The sequence below is a fragment of the Symsagittifera roscoffensis genome, chromosome 4, assembly GCF_963678635.1.
Source record: "Symsagittifera roscoffensis chromosome 4, txSymRosc1.1, whole genome shotgun sequence".
Lineage (NCBI taxonomy): Eukaryota > Metazoa > Xenacoelomorpha > Acoela > Convolutidae > Symsagittifera > Symsagittifera roscoffensis.
The window spans coordinates 74,301,038-74,322,311 of NC_087065.1; the positions used below are offsets into that span (position 1 = coordinate 74,301,038).

The 21,274-nt window shown below is 39.5% G+C and overlaps 2 protein-coding genes across 3 annotated transcripts in view; one reads left to right on the plus strand and one right to left on the minus strand.

The window, feature by feature from the left end:
* The window catches only part of LOC134844053 (UBX domain-containing protein 6-like), a 397,957-nt gene that overhangs the window by 29,960 nt on the left and 346,723 nt on the right, over window positions 1-21,274 (plus strand). The gene's annotated exons all lie outside the window — the stretch shown is intronic.
* Window positions 16,186-20,222, minus strand: LOC134845017 (uncharacterized). Its single transcript, XM_063861848.1, has 8 exons — window positions 20,103-20,222; window positions 19,536-19,692; window positions 18,629-18,768; window positions 18,141-18,312; window positions 17,656-17,819; window positions 17,105-17,273; window positions 16,621-16,784; window positions 16,186-16,362 (listed from the first exon to the last, which is right to left on the minus strand). Exons 1-8 carry the CDS (start codon window positions 20,220-20,222, stop codon window positions 16,186-16,188), a joined length of 1,263 nt encoding a protein of 420 aa, XP_063717918.1.

Here is a 21,274-nt window from a genome sequence, read left to right on the forward strand (position 1 = left end):
CTCTAGCCTTAATTCTCATAGATAGGAAGAGCTGACGAATCCAGTTATTCAAAGAGTGAGTAATATTTACAGTGGTGCGTATCCATAGGTTCCAAAATGAAAAATCAGTCCCATAGGTTCCAAAATAAAAAAGCAAGTCGCATTAGTTCCAAATCTTTTCAATTGGTCAAAAGACTAAATTAGCCGAGTCTCGGTTTAAGGTCGCCGGTGGGCGCGCTACGCGCGCGTCGCCGCTTCGCGGCGATAACCGGCTCTAAATTTTCGTATAGAGTCCTACCCTTTGGTGGCAAGCTCGCAACACGTTGGCGCGGCTGCAGCGGTCACTATTCTGCAGCTTGAGTTTATGCTGGTTGAACAGTAAACAATCAATCCACAAATTCGTTGGCTCAAATTTCAACCAATCAGAATTCAAGAAGATAAATTTTGGAACTTATGCGACTGATTTTTTATTTTGGAACCTATGAATATTGGAACCTATGGGAATTCACCATTTACAGTTCACTTCGACCCAGGGTTGTAAAACAATAATTGGCTCTTTTCCAGTCCCCCCCCCCACCTTTCAAAATACCAAGTTTTATGTTTGTTTTACGTGTTATTACGGCTAAATGCGTGATGTTACGCTGTAAAGTATGAAGAAAACATCTGTTCAGAATTGACGATTTGTTCACCACGCTAAATTTCATTGCATTATGACAAAATTAATTAGACTTTTCAAAATTGAATTTGAAGGGGGGGTTGGAACTGGAAAAGAGCCCAATAATTGTGCATGGCAATAATGGCCATACCATACCCTAACAAACAATTATGGAAGGAGCCTTGAAAAACTAGGGCCATTATGTATGGCCGATGGTTCCATATTGTTCCATAATTGTGCCATTATGGAAATATTAGTGAACCAAAAACTTGACAATTTTCTCAGAAATGGACTCTTATTGAGCGAGAGGCCCATATCCATAATGGAATTTTATACCACCATAGTATGGCCATACAATATTTTACAACCCTGCTTCGCCCAGTATTCCTAAGACACCTGTAAGTTTTTCGAATCGAAGCTGCTGGCTGCGCCATAACAAAACTACACTTAAATTTACTAGACTTAATTAGACTTAAAGTTTATTAGTTTCGATTATCATGATAATAAAAACTAATAAATTAAGAATTAATCACAAGTAAAATCAAGTTTCCAGTATAATGTTTGAGATCAACTCAGAATCACCTTTGGTCTCAGACTAAGAACGTTATGATAAGTCACGAATTGAAAGCGTTTCAGAGATATGTAAAGACAACTAAATGTTTTTAACCCACACAGTTTACAATCAACTTGGCAGGCAGGGGCGGATTTGGGGGGGGGGCGGACGCCTCCTCCCTCAGGGATTCGACCCCTTGCCGACCCAAAGGGACCCCCTTTGTTAATTTTTACGAAATCCATTTTTGGCCGACCGACTCTAAAATTTTTCTAAAGGCGCCTTCGGCGCCAATATATATTAATTTTGAGGGGGGCGGGCGCCAAAAAAACACAATTTTTTGGTCAAAATTTTCCAAAAGTGCCAAAAACGCCTTTTATAGACTGTTTTTTCAAAATTTTGCCAATTTTTGGCTAAAACAGGGACTGTCAGGATCAAGTTAACATCCCAATCCCCCCCCCCCCCCCCCACAAAAGACCAAGTTAAGATCCTCCACCCCAGCGTTCATTTTAATTTAAATCTACTTAGCGCTGCATGTAAAATGCTCTATTCTGATTGGCTGAAAATTCGAACTCAGAACCAAGTTAACATCCTCCCCCTACACGGATTTGGGGGGAGGATGTTAACATGGTCCAAACATCAAGTTAATCTTAAACTTCGGCTATTGATCGACCTAATCTTTAGTTATAGGTCACGTATCGCATATCGCGTATACGTAAAATAACGCATTTTCAACCAATCAGAATGCAGCAAAATTATAATTCTCAATAGAAAGCTCAGTGCTAATTTACTGCTTTTATTAATAGGGGTGGCAATTCTTGTAGATACCAAAGGGGGGGGGGGAATTGTTAATTAGATCCACACAAACAGTTGAAACTGAATGAATGAAGAACTTAAACAGTCTATTTTTTATCCACTAACATGTCAAAATACCCGAAATGTCCAAACTCTGTGATGTCATTTCACTTAGGGAAACTTCACGATTGAATAAATCACATCCAAAAATTCGAAAAAATTCTTTGATCGATTGCTGTTTTGCTTCTATATACATTTATAGCTTTACCTCGTCAACAAAAAGGCATGCTAAGGGGGGGGGGGGTGGGGTTACTGAAAAATTTTCGGATATAATAGTGAAAGTTTTTCTTATACCGTTCAAATATAAAGTAATTCACTTCTGTTATTTTGTTAAGTAGTAAAACAAATTCTTGACTACATCTGAATCGTAACTTCATTTACTTTCGCCTAATTGAACCTGAATGATTTTATTCTTGTAAAAGTCTCTACGACGAATGTTTATCTTACAAAATGTACAAGAATTTTACATATGAGATAAACATCGGCTAATTGTTCTTTCAGCTAAAGCTTATTTTGAAAGATCTTGCAAGACTTCAGAGGATCTTGTAAGATCTTGCGGACAAAGTTAACATCCTTGGGGGAGGATGTTAACTTGATCCGATCTTGCAATAACTTGCAGAATTTAGTAAAACATTTTAATAATGTTTATCTTGTAAGATGCCCCCAAAAATGTATGCCTCTTGTGAAATCTTACAAGAATTCATAGGATCTTGCAAGATCTTGTGAGATTTTACCAGGATTTTGTAATACCTTGTAAGATCTTGAAAAATTTTGTAAGAGTTCTTAATGCCTATCTTGTATGATAAAAAGTTTACCCTATATGATCTTACAAGAATATTATAAGTCAGGCAGGTTTATGCGCAAACTTATAAGTGCCAACTATAGTAAACTTACAAGAATTTACAAGATAACAGTTTGAGTTCAACTAGGGTTGTAAGATAGGAAGATTAAACTTATAGTCATTTCATGAAATCAAAGTTTGGTCTGCTTGCTTAGGCGATTCTGGGTGCTCTACTGCTTCGCAAACAAAACGACCGAGGAACGATTGGCTAGACTAATTGCCTCCAAAAACGAAAGTTATATTGCTGTTCCTCTGTCGACTTCAAACCAGGCGGATGATGTCATCAAAACAACACTAAATAACGACAGAGCTCGGAACATTGGACTCGAAAAAAGTCTCGCATTTGGCGCGGAGTGGACTTTGAACTTAGACGGAGCTCAAATAATGACTCAAGAAGGCATACAGTCATTGAGCAAAGCACTGAAAAAAGCGGAAAACAATTCTCAATTTTTTCACTTCGTTCCTCTAATCCGACTTTGGTTTAAAATCGAGTTCTCAAAGTCTCTAGAATACCGACAACTTTTCCCCTATGTTTCGGGGCTGGAGGAATGTACAGTTGCGGTCCATCGGAGCTTTCTGTACGAACGACCAAAAATCGCGTTTCTTCATAAGCACACAGGGCTGCTGTATGATGAAAATCGACCGTATGGTAACAGAGAAAAGCTTCAGTTCTTGGAAGAAGCTAAGAAGTATCTATCGGCTAGTCAAATCAGCTGTAGTGAAGCTATGATTGGGTGGACTAAGAAGAAAGCTGTAAATGCAGATGTCGACCAAGAACTGCTGACTTCGTGCGGGTATTCGGTGAGGCTCCCTTATCACCCGGAGGAGGGCGCCCCATACGACCAGACTCAGGCGGTCGTCCAGAGATCAGGTCCTAGACATCAGTCGGTTGCAGATTTTACGAAACTCTTGACAAAAATAGTCGCAACCAATGCACTACAATGAAAAACTGAGTCTTTGAAAAATGAAAAATTGTATATAGAGAAAAATTGTATCAATTATCATAAATATCTGCAATCTATCAAACTTTGAGGCAAGCGCGGCACCTAAGCGCAATTTTTGGCATACATTTTTTCAAAATTACTGTAAATGTTATAATAAAGCTCCGATTATCAACTAAATATTCTCAAACAGAAACTTTGAAGTCGGCGGAGAAATGTTGACTCAATCTTGTAAAACTGCTCAGTTGAACCTATTTGTTTGTAATATTTTTGTGCTCAATTTGCTCTGAGAAGAAGATCTTAATTGTTGAAGTTGAACAAGGGTTGTTTCAATGGTGTATTTTGTTTGTTTTTATAATTCAAATTTCGACTTTATAACTAATTTTTAAAATTTTTTTTCTATATCATCTAAAAAGTATTGTTGCCATCATCTCAAGTTCAGAAAAAAGTATACTTGCGATCATTATCGGTGAAGTTATGGGGGTTTAAAGACTGCCAATTAGTGATGAATAACCAGCAAAATATTAAACCGGAGCAGTACTTCAAAGAAAGACAGTTGGAGCATTCAGGCCTTCGCACTGATACGAGCAACATTGTTTGAAATTGAACAGCGTTGTGATAAATCAAAAACGTTTGCAGCACTAAAATAACAAAAACTGAGCGCTGAATATTTAGCCTGAACAAAACTTGATTTCTTAATCCGGGCTCAACCCCATACACCATAAGTATAAAATTGCATAGACTAGGTCTATGAAAAAAAAATGTTCATTCAAAATCATTCAAAATTCATACTTTGTTTACAAATTGGTGTTATCGATTTTAAAAAAATTCTGTGTTGTCATAAAAATTCGTGCAATGTTAAAACAAAAGATTTTTTTTTCGCTAATCTGTTGACAACACAGTTTCAAATAATGATAATCTGTTTTTTTTAATGGCAGCAGCTAAATATTTATAAAGTTTTTTCGAAATTGTCTTAATCAGTTTTTAAATTCCTTTTAAGCCCATGATGTGCGAATTTTGCTGTTCTTAAGTTTTTTGATACGCAAAATTTTTTTTTTCAAATTTTAGTCCTTGGATGCACAAAATTTGCCAAGTTTTTCCAATTCTCTGGTGTGCGCTCATTCTCCACACTTCGTGATAAAATCTGTTTTCCAAACACTTGAATTATAACGAGTATTTTATCGGGAAAATAACGATATTTTTAACAAGCTTTTTTATTGTTATCGGTAACATCGGCCACAAAAACTGCATAACTCAAAGCAAGCTGCAAAAATGGCCAGTATTTGTCCTTGAGACAAATTGCTCTTTTTAAAAGTCAGCCTTAATCAAGGCTCAACCAAATTAGAGGGAAAAGACGGTTAAAAAGAGGTTTTGGGGGATCGAACCTGGTTACGGAGCATCCCATCAAGTTCGGTGCATATTCGAGTTCTAGAAAGGAAATGACCTAGTCGGGATTCGAACCGGCGCCGAACCCGCCGGGACGCACCCTGTATACGCTTGGCTACTGTCCCTATATGCATTTACATTTTGGTTCAATTTTATATGCATTTATACTCTCGCACATTTGCGTTTATATTTGCGCTGCAACATCCTCCACCCCTAAACAAGGAAGAACGGGAGCGAGCTTTACGGTCGGGTGGGTCAGTTCGCTCGTAACGGTCTTTATGTCGGCGGATCTCGCGCATCCGTCCTTGCCATAGTGCAGTCTTAGGATACGTGCGAGTGGATAATGTCCACGTGGAGTGTCAGGCTCTATGACCCAAACCAAGTCGCCGGCTTTCAACTTAACGACTGACTGGTTGTGCCACTTTGCCCTCCTATTGAGGGAAGGAACGTATTCCCGCATCCACCGTGTCCATATTGCGTTAGCGTATGATTGCGCTCTGGCGAACCGCTTCTTATGGTCGAAGTTTTCTTCGAGACTTAGCGACGGAAAACTCGCTGCGTGTTGACCAAGGATAAAATGATTCGGGGTCAACGCCTCTAGATCTAGCGGATCGGAACTAACGGCTGTTATCGGTCTAGCGTTGAGTGATTGCTCAACAAGGCACAGAGTGGTTCTTAGCACCTCCTCAGTTACTCTTCTGTTGCCTAAGATGTCATAAAAAACGCGCTTGACACTCCGAACTAATCGCTCCCAGGAGCCACCATGGTGCGGTGCGCTGGGTGGATTGAATTTCCATTTGATCCCTTTCTGAACAAAAACAGCGGGTGCGAGCTTGTTCCAACTCTCAACGCAAGCTAAGAGCTCTTTCTGAGCGCCAACAAAGTTCGTGTCGTTAGCACCGCGACATGCGATAAACCGCTCCACGCCCATCACACAAGAGCTTGTGTCGAGTGAGGGGACCACTTCAATGTGCACCGCTCTAGTGGTGAGACAGGTGAACAAAAAACCCCACCTCTTTTCCGTACTTCTCCGGATTGGAACTAGAAACGGCCCAAAGTAGTCGACACCTGTGTTAGAAAAAGGAGGTTGCTTGCAACTCAGCCTTTCAATGGGCAGATCGGCCATCATATGAGTTACGGTTTGCGCTTTGCGTTTTCGGCACACAACGCAAGTATTTTCGATGTTTCGCAGCAACCATCGCAAATTTAACACAACGTACTTCAAACTAACCACCGCACGCATGTAATCCAAGCCTTGATGGAAATTCCTAACGTGCAAGTGTTGAACCAATAACCGAACAACCGCGTGACGTGCATCAAGTATAATCGGATGCTTGCTATCGAAATCGGAGTTGACCAAGCGGCTGATGCGCCCAGTCGAGCGAAGGATGCCAGCTGGTCCAATGAACGGCAAATTTTTGGCGATCTGACTATTCCTTGTGATAACTTTACCAGATCTTAGTAGTTTAAGCTCACTAGGGAATGTATCACCCTGGGACAGGTAAATGAGCTTCTGTTCAGCAATATCCATTTCAGACGGGTATGTAATTTCGAATATACTCGACCGGAAATGTTTATGGGATGGCAGCCATCTTAACAAAAATGCTACTGCGCGTTTGTATTTTTAAATTGAATTGAATCTCTCCCATATTCCGAAGAGAAAATTTTTTTCTGTCAAAACATCGACGACGAAATTTGACGAATTTTCCTGACAAGTGCCGATATCACATGATCGTCCTTTGAGTCTTATTTTATCAATAACCCTTGTATCGGGCTTGAACGGCCAATCAGTTGTTCTCAATATACTAGGGCCATTAACCCAGCTGCTTTCCTTGAGGGCTTCCGAAGAAATCCCTCGTGTACCGGTATCAGCTGGGTTATCACCGCTAAGTATGTGATGCCACTGATCAGTGGTGGTAGACTCCAGAATCTCACCAGTGCGATTACCAGCAAAAACGGGTAGTTTACTACAAGAGTGAAGCCACTGAAGAACAGTGGTACTATCTGTCCACATGAAAATATCCGTAACTTTGAAAGTAAGACCTTTCAAAATTTCTTCTTTTAAGCGGGTTGCAAGAAGAGCCTCCTGAAGCTCTAACTTTGGAATAGAAAGCGCTTTCATAGGCGCGACGCGGGCTTTGCCAAACGCAAAGGCTAATTCGGTCTGATGAGAGCTAACAAGTCGCGCACGAAGGAAAGCGACGGCACAGAAAACATCCTGCGAACTATCACCGAACATGTGAAGTTCTCTTCGGTCGAAAGGTTCAGTGAAATAGCTGCGAGGTATTGTCAGAGAACCTAACAAATGAAGGCCTGAGTGCCACTCAAGAAATTGCTTTTTGATTTCCTCTGGCAGATCATCATCCCATTTTTGACCACTGATTCGCCAGATATCTTTTAATAGAAGGCGAGCCTTTACGGTATACGGAGCCACTAACCCAATTGGATCAAAAACAGAAGAAACAAAACTCAACACAGTACGCTGAGTGATTGCTTTGTCTAGTGGACAATCAACCCCTCGACTAACGACTAAGGTATCTTTGACGTGACCCCACTTAAAACCGAGAACATGCGACGACTGGTCTGGACTCGCACAAATATCTTTAACAGACGAATTGGACTCACGAATGTCCGGATCAAGAGCGGTTGTTACGTCGGGCACGTTGCTGACAAATTTTGTCAGACGAAACCCACCTGGTTTAAGCAACGAGATTAAATCCCTACCTAATTTCAAGGCTTCATCCCTGTTTTGAAAAGAATCCAGATAATTATCCATGTAAAATTTCTGGACAACAGCCAAAGCAGCTTCGGGGTACTCAGCTTGATTATCCGAAGCAGTCTTTTGCAAAGCAAAATTCGCACAAGTTGGCGAGTCACGAGCACCAAAAATGTGACGCGTATATTGGTGAACTACCACACTTGATGTGGGGTCATCCCGCCACAAAAAACGAAGAGAAGGTTGATCTTCTTCACGGACTCCAACCTGTAAAAAAATCCCTTCAATGTCAGCTGAAACGGCGTATTTATGCTGACGGAATCTTAAAAGTACAAAAATGAGGTTTTGAAGGAGATTCGGGCCAACCAACAGAGATTTGTTCAGGGAAGCGCCATGACACTTCGATGCCCCATTGAGGACTCGGCGCACCTTACCGGGTTTATTCGGGTTCAACAGCGGGTGATGCGAGAGATACCACTCACGATCGGCTCGTGATTTGGGATCGTGTGCCTTAACGGTTATGACATATCCTTTTTGTATATTTTCTCTAATTGTTTCGGCGTTTTTTTCACGGAGCGACGGATCCTTATCTAGCCTCTTTTCCAAAGACTTTAATTGAGCTAAGGAGGAAAAATAGTTATTCGGTAAAGTACTTTCCTTATCGTTCCAAAGCATTGGTACAATGTACCTCTCACCATCGTGAAAGGTATCATTTTTCAGATCGGACGAAACGCGTTTGTCGGCGGCGGAACGGGCATCTACCTGCTTGAAGGCTCCATATGACTCCAACTCGTACCAAGTTTTAATTTGGTCCGCAAGAGACATGTGTTCGACAATACACTTAAAGCAAGACGAGTTCGAATTAAAGGACGGCGGTAACGGACCACTTAAAACCCAACCTATCGGAAGGCGTACGGCGCACGGTGAAATAGAGTCCTCCCCCAGAAGGTACTCAACGGGTCTTATGGCATGGTGGAAAACCTGTCCAATAATTATTTCGACGTCCTCATACTTATAATGTCTAAGTTTGATCGGAGCCAACTGCGGGTATTTTTCCTGTAATTCAGGAATGCTTATGCTATCCGATCCAATACGAATATGATCCTTAACATAAGCTCGAAAAGAAAACAAAAATTCACTATTATTCGTTTCGGCGGAAACATGAAAACTTACATGCTGAGTTTTCATCAAGCTCGTGGAATTGAATCCATTTATGGTGAGGTTAACGGGAGTGCCAACCAAATCGAGGCGTTTTACGAGATCGGCGGATACCCATGAGTGCGTATAAGCACTATCGCAAAGAGCTAGGGCATTAGTAATCGTCGCATCTGAAGAGACGGCGAGTGATGCAACTGGCAGGAGGCCTTTAGTTGACTCCTGGCTATGAATATCGCCGACGGCAGCGTTAGTCGATACATGTTTAGTGTTTGCGTTACCTGACGCCGGGGAACTTTTAGTATCTTTAGGAGGAAAAATTTTCTCCGCTCCATGTAAGAGCACGTTGTGTGTGCTTTCACAATCTGGCTTGGGGCACTTTCTGGCCTTGCTACAATTACGAAAACTAGGATTGCTCTGTAAACACGCAAAGCAAAGTTTTTGTTCGGCTACATGTTTTGCTCGCTGCGTAGCGTTTTTCTCTTTGAATACGGCGCAATTCCAAAGAGCGTGTCGACCTTTACATACTGAACATGGAGGGTACTTTGGTTTTTCCTTAGTGTTATTACTTACATTTGCGTTACTAGCAAACACTTTCGTACCTACTTTTTGCTTAACTGCTTCTTCAGACTTACCCTTAGAATTGATCGTTTTAAGCCGTTCATGTCCCTCCGCTGTTTCCTTAAGCCATTCGTTGAAATCTAGCAGAGTTGGTCTATGCCATTGGCGTCCTACGGTTTGCATTGACCATGCCTCCTTAAGGTTCGGGGGAAGCTTACTCACAGCTTGATTCAGTAAGTTAACACTTTTCAGGTCGTCGTTAAAAGACAGGGACTTGAATACGGCAACAAGTCCAGAAATTGCAGAGGAAAATCCAATTACATTTTCCGAGTTATGCATTTTCAGCGGCAGAAAATTACTCAATTCATCTAGATGAACCTCTACTACAGCATGCGGCTGCCCGAACTTTCTTTGAAGAGTTGCTAATGCGTCTTTATATAGTACTCCGCTATAGCTATACTCAGCGATTGCGGATTTTGCTTTACCCACTAAGAGCGTTTTCAGATAGGTAAGCTTTTCATCGTCACTGAGTATGGCTGAATTCACCGTCGATGTGAATTGCCCAAACCACTCATGCCAATTAAGTGGGTTGCCATCGAACTGGGTCAGCTTCCACTCAGGGAGATGATCTTTTCGGCTGTGCATGAGTATATTAACCAACTCTCGTGTCGAAAGTGGACGCTCGACGTCTGCACCAGGTGAATTTCCGGGAGTTGGCTCTGTGTAACTCGAAAAGTTACCGTAACAATCAGGAACGAACGTTTGATTAGCATGTGAAAAATTTTCAGGCTGTGCAAAGAACACAGTCCCTCCACTTGTGTAAGGAACAAAATTATTCGGAGGAGCAATCGGAGTTACTGCGGAAAAAACAGTTGTCGAAGGAATGTAGTGTTGTTGAGCTGACAATAAAGGAGCAGCAACAGCTGGTCTCCACAAATTACTATAAGGATTATAGTGGTCACTTGAAAAATTATAACTACTAACGGGAACACCCATATGTTGTTGTGATGGGACTACAGGTGCTTGGTAGCTAGCTACTACTGACCCTGTAGTGTGATGACTTAAAGAAACATGATTAACTGCTGTTGATGCAGGAACGAACGGTGCTTCACCAGAAGGACCTTCTGCAGATGTTGTCGGAGCAAAATTTTTTTCAGAAGTTACCGGGACTACTGAACCTGTGTTTGGGTTGCCTAGCACCGGATGAGTGGACAAAAAAGTTTGCTGAGGCAAATTATTAGAAACAGGTTGAATGACCTGTTGTAACCCTACTGGATTGTTAACGGAAACCTGCAATCGGACCAAATTCGACAAATTATGTTGTTGTCCGTGAATGTGGTTACTGTAATACAATCCCGGATCACTAGAAGCTGCCTGGCCATTATTCACTCCTGTAAAACTTGATGAGACGAAGTAATTTGTTGATGCAGGATAAAGTGCCTCAGGAGCTGTTGAACAAACGTGCTGCTCTTGACTGGGAACTACAACAGCATCAGGCTGATTGTGGTCGACAGATTCGACCCAGTGACGCGTACGATCTTTTTCGTCTATTGTTAGTTGTGGAGAAGTTCGAGTTAAACCACTTTCCTCAGCATTCTCGCTGATTTCCGACAACTCATCTTCTAGCTCAAGCCCTTTCAACTCAATTTCTGCCAGTTTTTTTCTGTGTTCTTCAGCCAATTCTTCCAACTCTAATCTGCTTTGTTGTTCTTTCAGCCTTAATGATACCTTTGCCTGCCTCTCAAGTTCTTCTTGTTGTTTCTTTAAAATCATTAAATCACGCTTTTATTCTCAGAAAATGTTTTCGACGGAGCGGCGGTATAACTAGATTTCTGAGAACCCGATTGCTGATTTCGACTTCTTCGATGCGACAACTTAGAGCGGGTATCTGTTTTATGCTACCGGGGTTTTTCACTTTTTTCAGAATGATGAGAAACTTTTGAGCTGCTATCTATTTTGTCCGGCTCTGTTACTGCCTCAAAACTTGTTTTGGATGTGATAGCTTCCTGCAGAACTTTATCGTTGCTTTGAGTCCACTTATGAAGCCACATATCCTGTGCCGGTATCAATTCGTCGGGATTGGCACTTTTTGCAGCCATATCAATCATCTCACTATTTATCTCGACCGCTTGTTCTATATAGTTCCTACATTTTTCAATATAAGTATCAATTTTTGAGCAACGACTCTGACTCTCTATGTATTATAAAATTATTTCATGGCATTTATAAATATCGTTTTCGAGATTGCTACGTTTCGCAAACAACTTCTTAGTTTTCTTCTGAAACTTAACTTCCATGCTTAATAATTTCAGAAATAAACGACTCTCAGAAAATACTGTATTTTCACTCAAGTAAATCCAAAAATACTTTTACCTGGCGTTAAAGTTAAAACTTAAGCCGCGCTTTGTGGAACAAGTCTCTTTCACGCGTTTTTGAGACGGGGCGGATAGCATACAGAGCGCGTGATCCAAGGAACTAGCCCCTAGAATGAATACCATACACTTAAGAGACCTATGCGACTGCTACGTTACGCTTAAGTACCAATGTGGTGGGGAAATTTAGTAGGTCGGTTGAACTTCAACAACACACATGGAGTAAACCTGAGGATGAAAGAATTCAACTTAACTCACTTAATATCACCGAACCTGACCACTTAACATTAGTGTCGCGCAACGAAGTCAATTATCGGACGGGCTGAAACGGCCTATATTTACTTGAAGCGCACTGGCTTTCAGTTGTGGGTGGGGGATCAGGCAAACACAAGCGGAAAAAACCTGAGGATGAAAAAACTCAACTTAATTTGCCTGATATTTCGCTACCAGACCACTTACCATAAGGTTGGAGTCATGTTACAGCACAGTTTCGCAGAATTAAGGGGACGTTTTGACGTTTTTTTTTGGAAATTTTTTACTTTTTTTTCCCAACATTTTTCGGAAAATTTTGGTCAGCAGGTTCGAGTCGTAAACCAATCCAAAAAACTAGTCCAGTACCTCTTGTCTATGTTCCGTTTTTTCTGGATTTTCAATCCGTTCACAATTACCCAAAAATTTGTGGTATCGCGAAAATTAACACTTGTAGCTTGCTTTGAGTTGGGATACACAATAAGACATTAACACATCGTACGTAATTTTATTGCAAGTTTGTAAAAATTAGAATAGTCTTACAGTTTTGGAGATTGGGCGGTCACCGGATCCTGCAGAGTTTCGGTCGCTAACAAGACGTCTGTACGAAAACTGGTGGCCTCACTGTTCCCCCCGCGAGCAGAAAATCTGTTGTTGACCACAGTTCTGTTTTTTGCAGTAATCGGGGTTGAACACAATCATGCTGTCCGGCACAGGTTTTCTGACGTGTTTCCTTTTTTGAAACCCTCTGATCAACACTCAGAACTGCTGTCGTTCACCTCAATAAATTGCTGCTCGTCAAACAGAGTTAGTTTCTGAAGATTGGCGACACAGGAGAGACGTGCAGTCGCAAACAGGCTTTCTGAATTGCAGCTAACCTTGATCACGGTTCAGAATATCTCTCGTTGACTTGCATTCTCGAATTTTTGTCTTTTTCCTATAATAGTCTCGCCCGTGTCCTTCATTTTTTATAAATCTTATGCGTTAAGACTGATTGAATTCGTCGGACTGATCGTCGGAATGAAGATCCCAAACTGAAGATTTTGTGTTTAGGTCTAAGTTTAGCTGCTGCTTTGTTCTCGATATTGGAGGCATCTACTGTTGTCTGCCTGTATTGCCCTGTGTGATGATTTGCCTGCTAATCGGAGTGCAGTAGTGGACGGGGATTCCTTGTTCACAAAGAAAAGGTCCATTGTGGGGCGCCAAAATGTGCGCTCAATCTCCACCCTTCGTGATAAAATCTGTTTTCCAAACACTTGAATAATAACGAGTATTTTATCGGGAAAATAACGATATTTTTAACAAGCTTTTTTATTGTTATCGGTAACATCGGCCACAAAAACTGCATAACTCAAAGCAAGCTGCAAAAATGGCCAGTATTTGTCCTTGAGACAAAATGCTCTTTTGAAGGTCAGCCTTAATCAAGGCTGAACCAAATTAGAGGGAAAAGACGGTTAAAAAGAGGTTTTGGGGGGATTGAACCTGGTTACGGAGCATCCCATCAAGTTCGGTGCATATTCGAGTTCTAGAAAGGAAATGACCTAGTCGGGATTCGAACCGGCGCCGAACCCGCCGGGACGCACCCTGTATACGCTTGGCTACTTTCCCTATATGCATTTACATTTTGGTTCAATTTTATATGCATTTATACTCTCGCACCTTTGCGTTTATATTTGCGCTGCAACATCTGGAAAATCTTTTTCAAAAACGCTCCAAAGTATGTTTTTTCTATTGCACTTTCTGTTGCCACTAAAAATTTCAAGTTTAGTAAGTTAGCATCCTAGGAAATGTTCACTATTTTTTCATCAAATTGATATTTTCATCTTTTTGTTTGTGTTGGAGATCTAATTTCAGGTCGTTTTCAAAACATTGTACATGCAAGACCATTAAATTTGTTGACTCAAGATTTGAGGAAACAGGGTCTTTATCATCTCAAATTATGGGTTTGCGTAATAAGTCTTATGAAAGACAACTTTCCTTTTCGGCTAAAAAATTCTGTCAAAATTTCTCGTTAAAAAGTCAAAATTTGTTTGTAAAAAAACCACATTTATTCCGTCGAGCACAATTATTCCGTCTTTTTCTTCGAAAAATGTATCTGCTTCGGTGGTATTTTTCAACAATTAGCCCTTGGCGTTGTTTTAGGTTTTTTTTTTATTTTTGCGTACATGCTTTAGAAAGCCTTCTTTTTTATCTCTCAAGGATGTCCTGGAAAAATTCAAACAGTTTGTTCATGCAATCAATAACAGATACTTCAATATTTATTTTTTATTTAAGATAGCATGTAGTTTATGAACTATTATCACACATTTTTGTCTTACAATAAGCATAACTGTACTTAAACTGGCCTTTATATGTGGTTTTGTCATTCGAGTTCTGACTATTATCACTTTAGCGCTCACTAATAAAATCGTCGTTGGGTTCGTCGGTTTTTTCGTTTTTAGGATCTCCTTCGGCCAACAATTGCTCGGATAAGAGTGGGCCGGTGATTCCGTCCTCAGGATCACTTGGGTTTTGCTGTTGACCTTGAACAACAGCGGCTTGTTTTTCAGCATCATTCTTTACTTCGGGTTCTTCGACTGTTTCTGGTTCTGTGTCAGTTTTTCTTTCACTTATCTCTTCGGCTGAATGACCGGTATTATTTGCAATTTCGTCATGCTCTTCTTCAGTTTTAGGCTGTTTTGGTTGTTCGTCTAATTGGTTCTGTTCGGTTTCCACGTGAGTTTGATCATTATTGATAATTTGATCATCTTCTACTGGCGTTAAGCCTGAATCAGTATTTATTATTTTTAAAAAAGTAAAAAAACAAGCATCTAAAAGTGACATTTTAAAACAAATTTTAAATTGTTTCGATGAGCATTTTTTTTATTGTTGAATTTTTTTGCTTCATTGTCTGTCGTTAATCAGGATTTTATGTCTCTCGTAATACATTTTTGGCTAAATTGATTAATTTTTCTCTAACTGAACTATGATTGATAATGTGAATAAGTACTGACCTGAAGTGTATTTTTCATTTTCATAAGTATCAAGTCCTCTTGGCTCCTCCCTCAAGAAGCCATAAGTAGCCACTCCCGGATTTTGGAAGTTGTTCTTTTTTGGCTGATGTTCAGTCTGCTCGCTCGGCATCTCAGAGTTTGCACTGCGGATGGCCAAAGAATTTTCCTGTCGGAAATTAGGTCAACATGAAGTTTTTAAACAAAAAGGGAAACTTTGTGTTTAATAATTGTCTTTTCGATTTGAGCTTTGTGAGAAATTAGCTTTGCTTTTCATTAATCAAAATTTAAATTAGAAAAATGACATGTTGAAAAAACGCAAACCACAAGGATATTTCAAAAATTCATAGAGACGCGAAGACTCGCGGACGCATTCTTGTATAAAAAACATATGCTTCAATTTTTAACGACAGAAAAATTTTATGTAAAAAAACATCCTTAAAAACTAACCTGCGTTGATGCTGTTGGCGCAACTGAAACTTCGAAAATTGTCGCTGGCCCTAAACCGACTGACTGATCAGAGCTCATGGGCTCCTGAGTCTGCAATGATTTGGGGACAGACATGAACATATCAATTCCGGTCCGGTCATTACCTGCGGTGCTGTATCCATAACCTTCACCAATAAAAAAAGTATTAGGTGCATATCAATAGCATAAATTTTTTGTTATATTTGCGCCCCCCCTCCCCAGTCAAGCAATTTAAGATTCGAGGTCCACCTTGAACTATGTTAATTTCATAGCTCAAAAATAACAAAAACACAAGGGTTTGCTGAAAAACTTGTTGATTAGTCATAATTTTACTTAAAAACGTGAAACATTTTTCTTAGAGCTGAAAGAATTTTGTTAGAGATAATATAAAATACAGGATGAGTCAGGATGATCAAACTGATATTGTTCGAAAACTGAAGGATTTCAATTGTATCAAAAACTGAAATTTACTGGCCTGAACTGTTCGCATCGCGTGGGTACGCATGGTGTTGATTTGGTCCTTCTACCATGAAGCCAAAAGTAGCGAATCCTGGATTTTGAAAATTATAGTTTCTTTTCTGCTGGTTTTTGTTTTGTTCGCTCGGCATTTCAGTATTTGGGTCGTTGTATGTCAAAGAGTTTTCCTGTTACAAAGAATTAGTTTACCTATCAATCCGAAAGTTTTTTTTGGGACAAAAAGTTTTTCACTCTTGCGTTTTTGAGGGTGTCATTTTGAATTGAGCATGGCAATTAAATTTTACACTCAGATAAACCAAAATGCGAGTGATTCTAATCTTGAATCGCAAGGTAGTCAAAGGTTCTAACAATTATGATCAATTAGTTTGCAGTAAAATTATTGACATCTTCAGAAGCTTTTATACCGAAAATCTTCAAAGGCTAACTTGGGTTGTTGATGATGGCGCAGTTGAAACTTCGGTTATGGTCGCTGGCCCAAAAGCGATTGATTGATCAGAGTTCATGGACTCCTGAGTCTGCGATGATTCGGGAACAGGTATGAACATATCACTTCTCGTCCGGTCATTACCTGCGGTACTGTATCCATAACCTTCACCAAAAGAAAGTTTAGTTGCATGTCAATAGCATAAACTTGGTATATTTGCGCCCCTTTCCTTAGGCTATTTAAATTTCGAGGTCCACCGTGAGCTATGTTCATTCCTTAGCTCAAAAAAAAACAAAAACAAGAGTTCGCTGAAAAGCTTGTAGGTTAGTCATAATTTTACTTAAAAACGTGAACCATATGTTTTTCTTAGAGCATAAAGAGTTCTGTTAGGGATAATTCGATATAGAGGATAAGTCAAAATGATCAAACCGATAAAATTCAAAAAATAGGGATTTCAGTTGTATCACAAATTGAAAATTACTGGCCTGAACTGTTCGTATTGCGTGGGTACGCATGGTGTTGATTTGGTTGTCCTCCCATGAAGCCGAAAGTAGCGTCTCCTGAATTTTGGAAATTATAGTTTTGTTTCTGCTGGCTTTCTGTTTGTTCGCTCGGCTTTTCAGTATTTGGGTCGTTGTACATCAAAGAGTCTTCCTGTTACAAAGAAGTAGTTTGCCTATAAATACCGACAGTTTTTTGGGACAAAAGTTTTACCTCCTGCGTGTACTTTTCCCTTGAAACTTGCAAGGACGGCTAGACCGCGGGACCAAGTTATTGAATTTGTCTTTTTGAGTTGAGCATGGTAATTTTTTTTCTAAATTATTGTTACACTCAATTAATCCACCTCGGGAGAGATTCTAATCTTGAATCGCAAGGTAGACAAATGTTATAACAATTATTATCAATTATTTTACTTTATAATAACTGACATCTTCAGAAGCTTTTATAAAAGTTATAAAAGTTATTATCAATTAGTTTGTAGTATAATAATTGACATATTCAGAATTTTTCATAACAAAAATATGCAAAAGCTAACTTGATTTGTTGATGACGGCGCAATTGAAACTTCGGTAATGGTCGCTTGCCCAAAAGCGGCTGATTGATCAGAGTTCATGAGCTCCTGATTCGGCGATGATTCGGGAACAGGTATGAACATATCATTTCCGGTCCGGTCATTACCTGCGGTACTGTATCCATAACCTTCACCAAAAAAAAGTTTAGTTGCATGTCAATAGCATAATTTTTAGTATATTTGCGCTCGCTCCCCCCAGTCAAGCATTTTAAGATTCGAGGTCCACCGTGAACTATGTTCCTTTCTGAGCTCACAAATAACGAAAACAAGGGTTCGCTGAAAAGCTTGTAGGTTAGTCATAATTTTACTTAAATACGTGAACCATATGTTTTCCTTAGAGCATAAAGAACTCTGTTAGGGATAATTTGATATAGAGGATAAGTCAAAATGATCAAACCGATAATATTCAAAAAATAGGGATTTCAGTTGTATCACAAATTGAAAATTACTGGCCTGAACTGTTCGTATTGCGTGGGTACGCATGGTTTTGATTTGGTTGTTCTCCCATGAAGCCGAAAGTAGCTTCTCCTGGATTTTGGAATTATAGTTTTGTTTCTGCTGGCTTTCTGTTTGTTCGCTCGGTATTTCAGTATTTGGATTGTTGTACGTCAAAGAGTTTTCCTGTTACAAAGAAGTAGTTTACATATAAATACCGAGAGTTTTTGGGACAGAAAGTTTTTGACTCTTGCGCGTACTTTTCCCTTGCAACTTGCAAGGACGGTTAGATCGCGGGATCAAGTTATTGAGCTTGTATTTTTGAGTTGAGCATGGTAATTTTTTGCTAATTAAATGTTACACTCAATTGATCCACCTCCGGTGTGATTCTAATCTTGAATCGCAAGGTAGACAAAGGTTATAAAAGTTATTATCAATTAGTTTGTAGTATAATAATTGACATACTCAGAATTTTTCATAACAAAAATTTTCAAAAGCTAACTTGAGTTGTTGACAACGGCGCAGTTGAAAATTCGGCAGTGGTCACTGGCTCAAGACCAACTGATTGACCAGGGTGCTTGGGTTGCTGAAGGCTTTCGGTCTGGTCATTACCTGAAGAGTTGTATCCAAAACCTTGACCGGCTGAACACAAAAAAACAATAATTGAATGTCGTTAGGAATTGATAACATCGAGCGATGAAAAAGAGTCTCGTGCATCCGTGCCTCCTAGTACAGAAATTTAAGGTTTGAGGGCCTACCGTTAGCCTTGTTCATGAATTCTAATCTAATAATAGAAATTGCATGCCATTTTCAACTAAAGAACAAGGAACTCACAGAACAGCTCAGTAGCGACCACTATTTCAATTCTGACTGCCTAGTTTTTCCAAAGGGTCCCCCGTTTGGTAAACGAATTTACGAGATTCATTTTTGATTGACATACCTTAATTTTTATTGAAGGTATTCTAAGCTCAAAAAATAAAATATTTAAACTAAAAGGAGCGTGTGCCAAAAAAATATATATTTTGGCCAAAACTGATCATAAAGCTATTTTTGACCATTTCGTTAAAAAAATCTCAAGTGGCGCAGAATTTTTCAGCTTTTCATAGGATTTTCGGGGATCTGGGAATATCATATTGTTCAAACTCAAAAAAACATCGGAAAAAAAGTTAGACGAAAACATCACCCCCTAAAAGTTTCTGTGTGCACAACTGTAACACCTTTTATGTTGATGGTTATAATTTTGAAACGAAGAAAAAATTGTAAGAGCTCAAAAGAGCTTTTTTATCGATACTTTCAAATACAAAGCCAGCATGATCAAAATTGTCACAGCAAAAACGTAATAAAAAAATAAGATATTTTTACACATAAATTCTTTTGATTCACTTGCAGGAAAGTGAAACTTTACAGACCTGAGCGTGGATAAGCATGGTGTTGATTTGGTTGTTCTCCCATGAAGCCGAAAGAAGAAACTCCTGAATTTTGGAAATTGTAGTTATTTTTTGGCTGATTTGGAGGTTGCTCGCTCTCTGTTTCAGAATTTGCGTTGCTGTGTATCAATGAGCTTTCCTGTAATCAAAAAGCATTTTTTCGAACGTAGAAAACATGATTTTGCTGTCAAAATTTCTTTTTTCCTTTTTTGATAACAATTCTATGCATTTCCGCAGTTTCAAGTGTCTGGTATAGAGAAAAAGCACTGAAAATTAAACTGGTCATTTTTTCTGATGGCTTTATTTTCAGATTATTAAAATTGAATTGACTGTACGGTTTAAATATTAGGGTTATTCACAAAATGTTGGTTGATTTTCAGCCAAGCTGCAAATCAACGCCTGAAAACAAAGAGTATTGGATCAAATATTTCTAAAAGCTCATCTAAACGCATGAAAACTTTCGTTTTTTTGCGCAAAAAATTTTATATTTCATTTTCTAGCCAAAAAAAAGTTTTTTGAAAATTCATAAATAGCAACGTAAGAACTAACTTGAAGCGAAGCTGTTGGCGCAGCTGAAACTCCGTTTGTGTTTGCTTGCTCACGATCAACTGATTGACCCGGATAATCGGGCTGGGGTTGCTGATTCTGTGATTGGACAGGTACAGGCATGAACGGATAGTTCCCACTTCCTGATGTGCTGTATCCATAACCTTGACCGACTGAAGTTTAAAAAAGGCCTCAATTACTCGCACTCTGTCTAATTAATGACTGGTCTGTTACACAGCCACATTCTCATTTTGCCAAAATTAAAAAAAAAACACGAATGAAACTGGACCTGGTTATTATTTACGCGGCGATTAAAGTTCGTTCCAAGCCATCTCTGTTTTTATTTTGTCATATATTATTTTCAAATTTTTTCAAAATTTTTTTTGCAAAGAATATACCCGGAGTCGCTTGGTATTATTGTTCGCGTTTTGGTTTGAAAGTGACGTGATCGAAACAATAAATCATACGGTAGGCCTGGTATCCTTGCGCAGGTTTAGTTTGCTCGTGATTATTTATTTCATATAAATCTCATAGTTCTGACCCGGACTCAACTTCGCATTAAAAATATCAGAGTGAGTCAAAAACAGCAAAAGCATTTTTTGATTTTGAATTCTATTCAGAGCTATGATAGAAAAATTTCGTTATACCGACTATATATTGTAGTGTCATCCATTTTTTGGCTCCATCAAGATAATAATTTGAAAACTATCAAGAACCCCCGATCGGAAAATTAAAAAAGGGTTCTACCTATATCCTGCAGTAGTTGGGCGAATAGCTGGAGCAGTTTTGGCCGATGAGGCCATCGTGTTGCAGTAGACAATCAGAACTGTTAATACGCAGACAGAACAGCAGAGAAGGATGATAATTATGATACTGAGGAGCAAAAACGCACCCCCCTCGTCCAGCACTCGGAATTATTGTAAAAAAATGACCCTGATAGATCGAACTCCTAACAAACAGAAATTCAAACAATAGAATCGGGCAAGTGATTGATAATATTACTGCGCCAACACAAACAAATTTTAGTTTCGTCTTGAACAGGGGCGGATTTAGGGGGGGGGGGGGGGTTGGACGCCTTACCTTCCTCAGGAATGTGACCCTAACAAACACCGAAGGGTCCCCCTTTGGACAATTTACTTAATTTTTTTCAAAGGGCGCCTTCGGCACCGGTGTCT

Coding starts and splice junctions, on each gene's coding strand:
- LOC134845017 (XM_063861848.1), bottom strand. CDS start 20,222: ATGCCTGTACCTGTCCAATCACAGAATCAGCAACCCCAGCCCGATTAT. Junction 19,693..20,102: donor CGCCAACAGCTTCGCTTCAA/GTTAGTTCTTAC, acceptor TTTTGATTACAG/GAAAGCTCATTGATACACAG. Junction 17,820..18,140: donor AATACGAACAGTTCAGGCCA/GTAATTTTCAAT, acceptor TTTTTGGTGAAG/GTTATGGATACAGTACCGCA.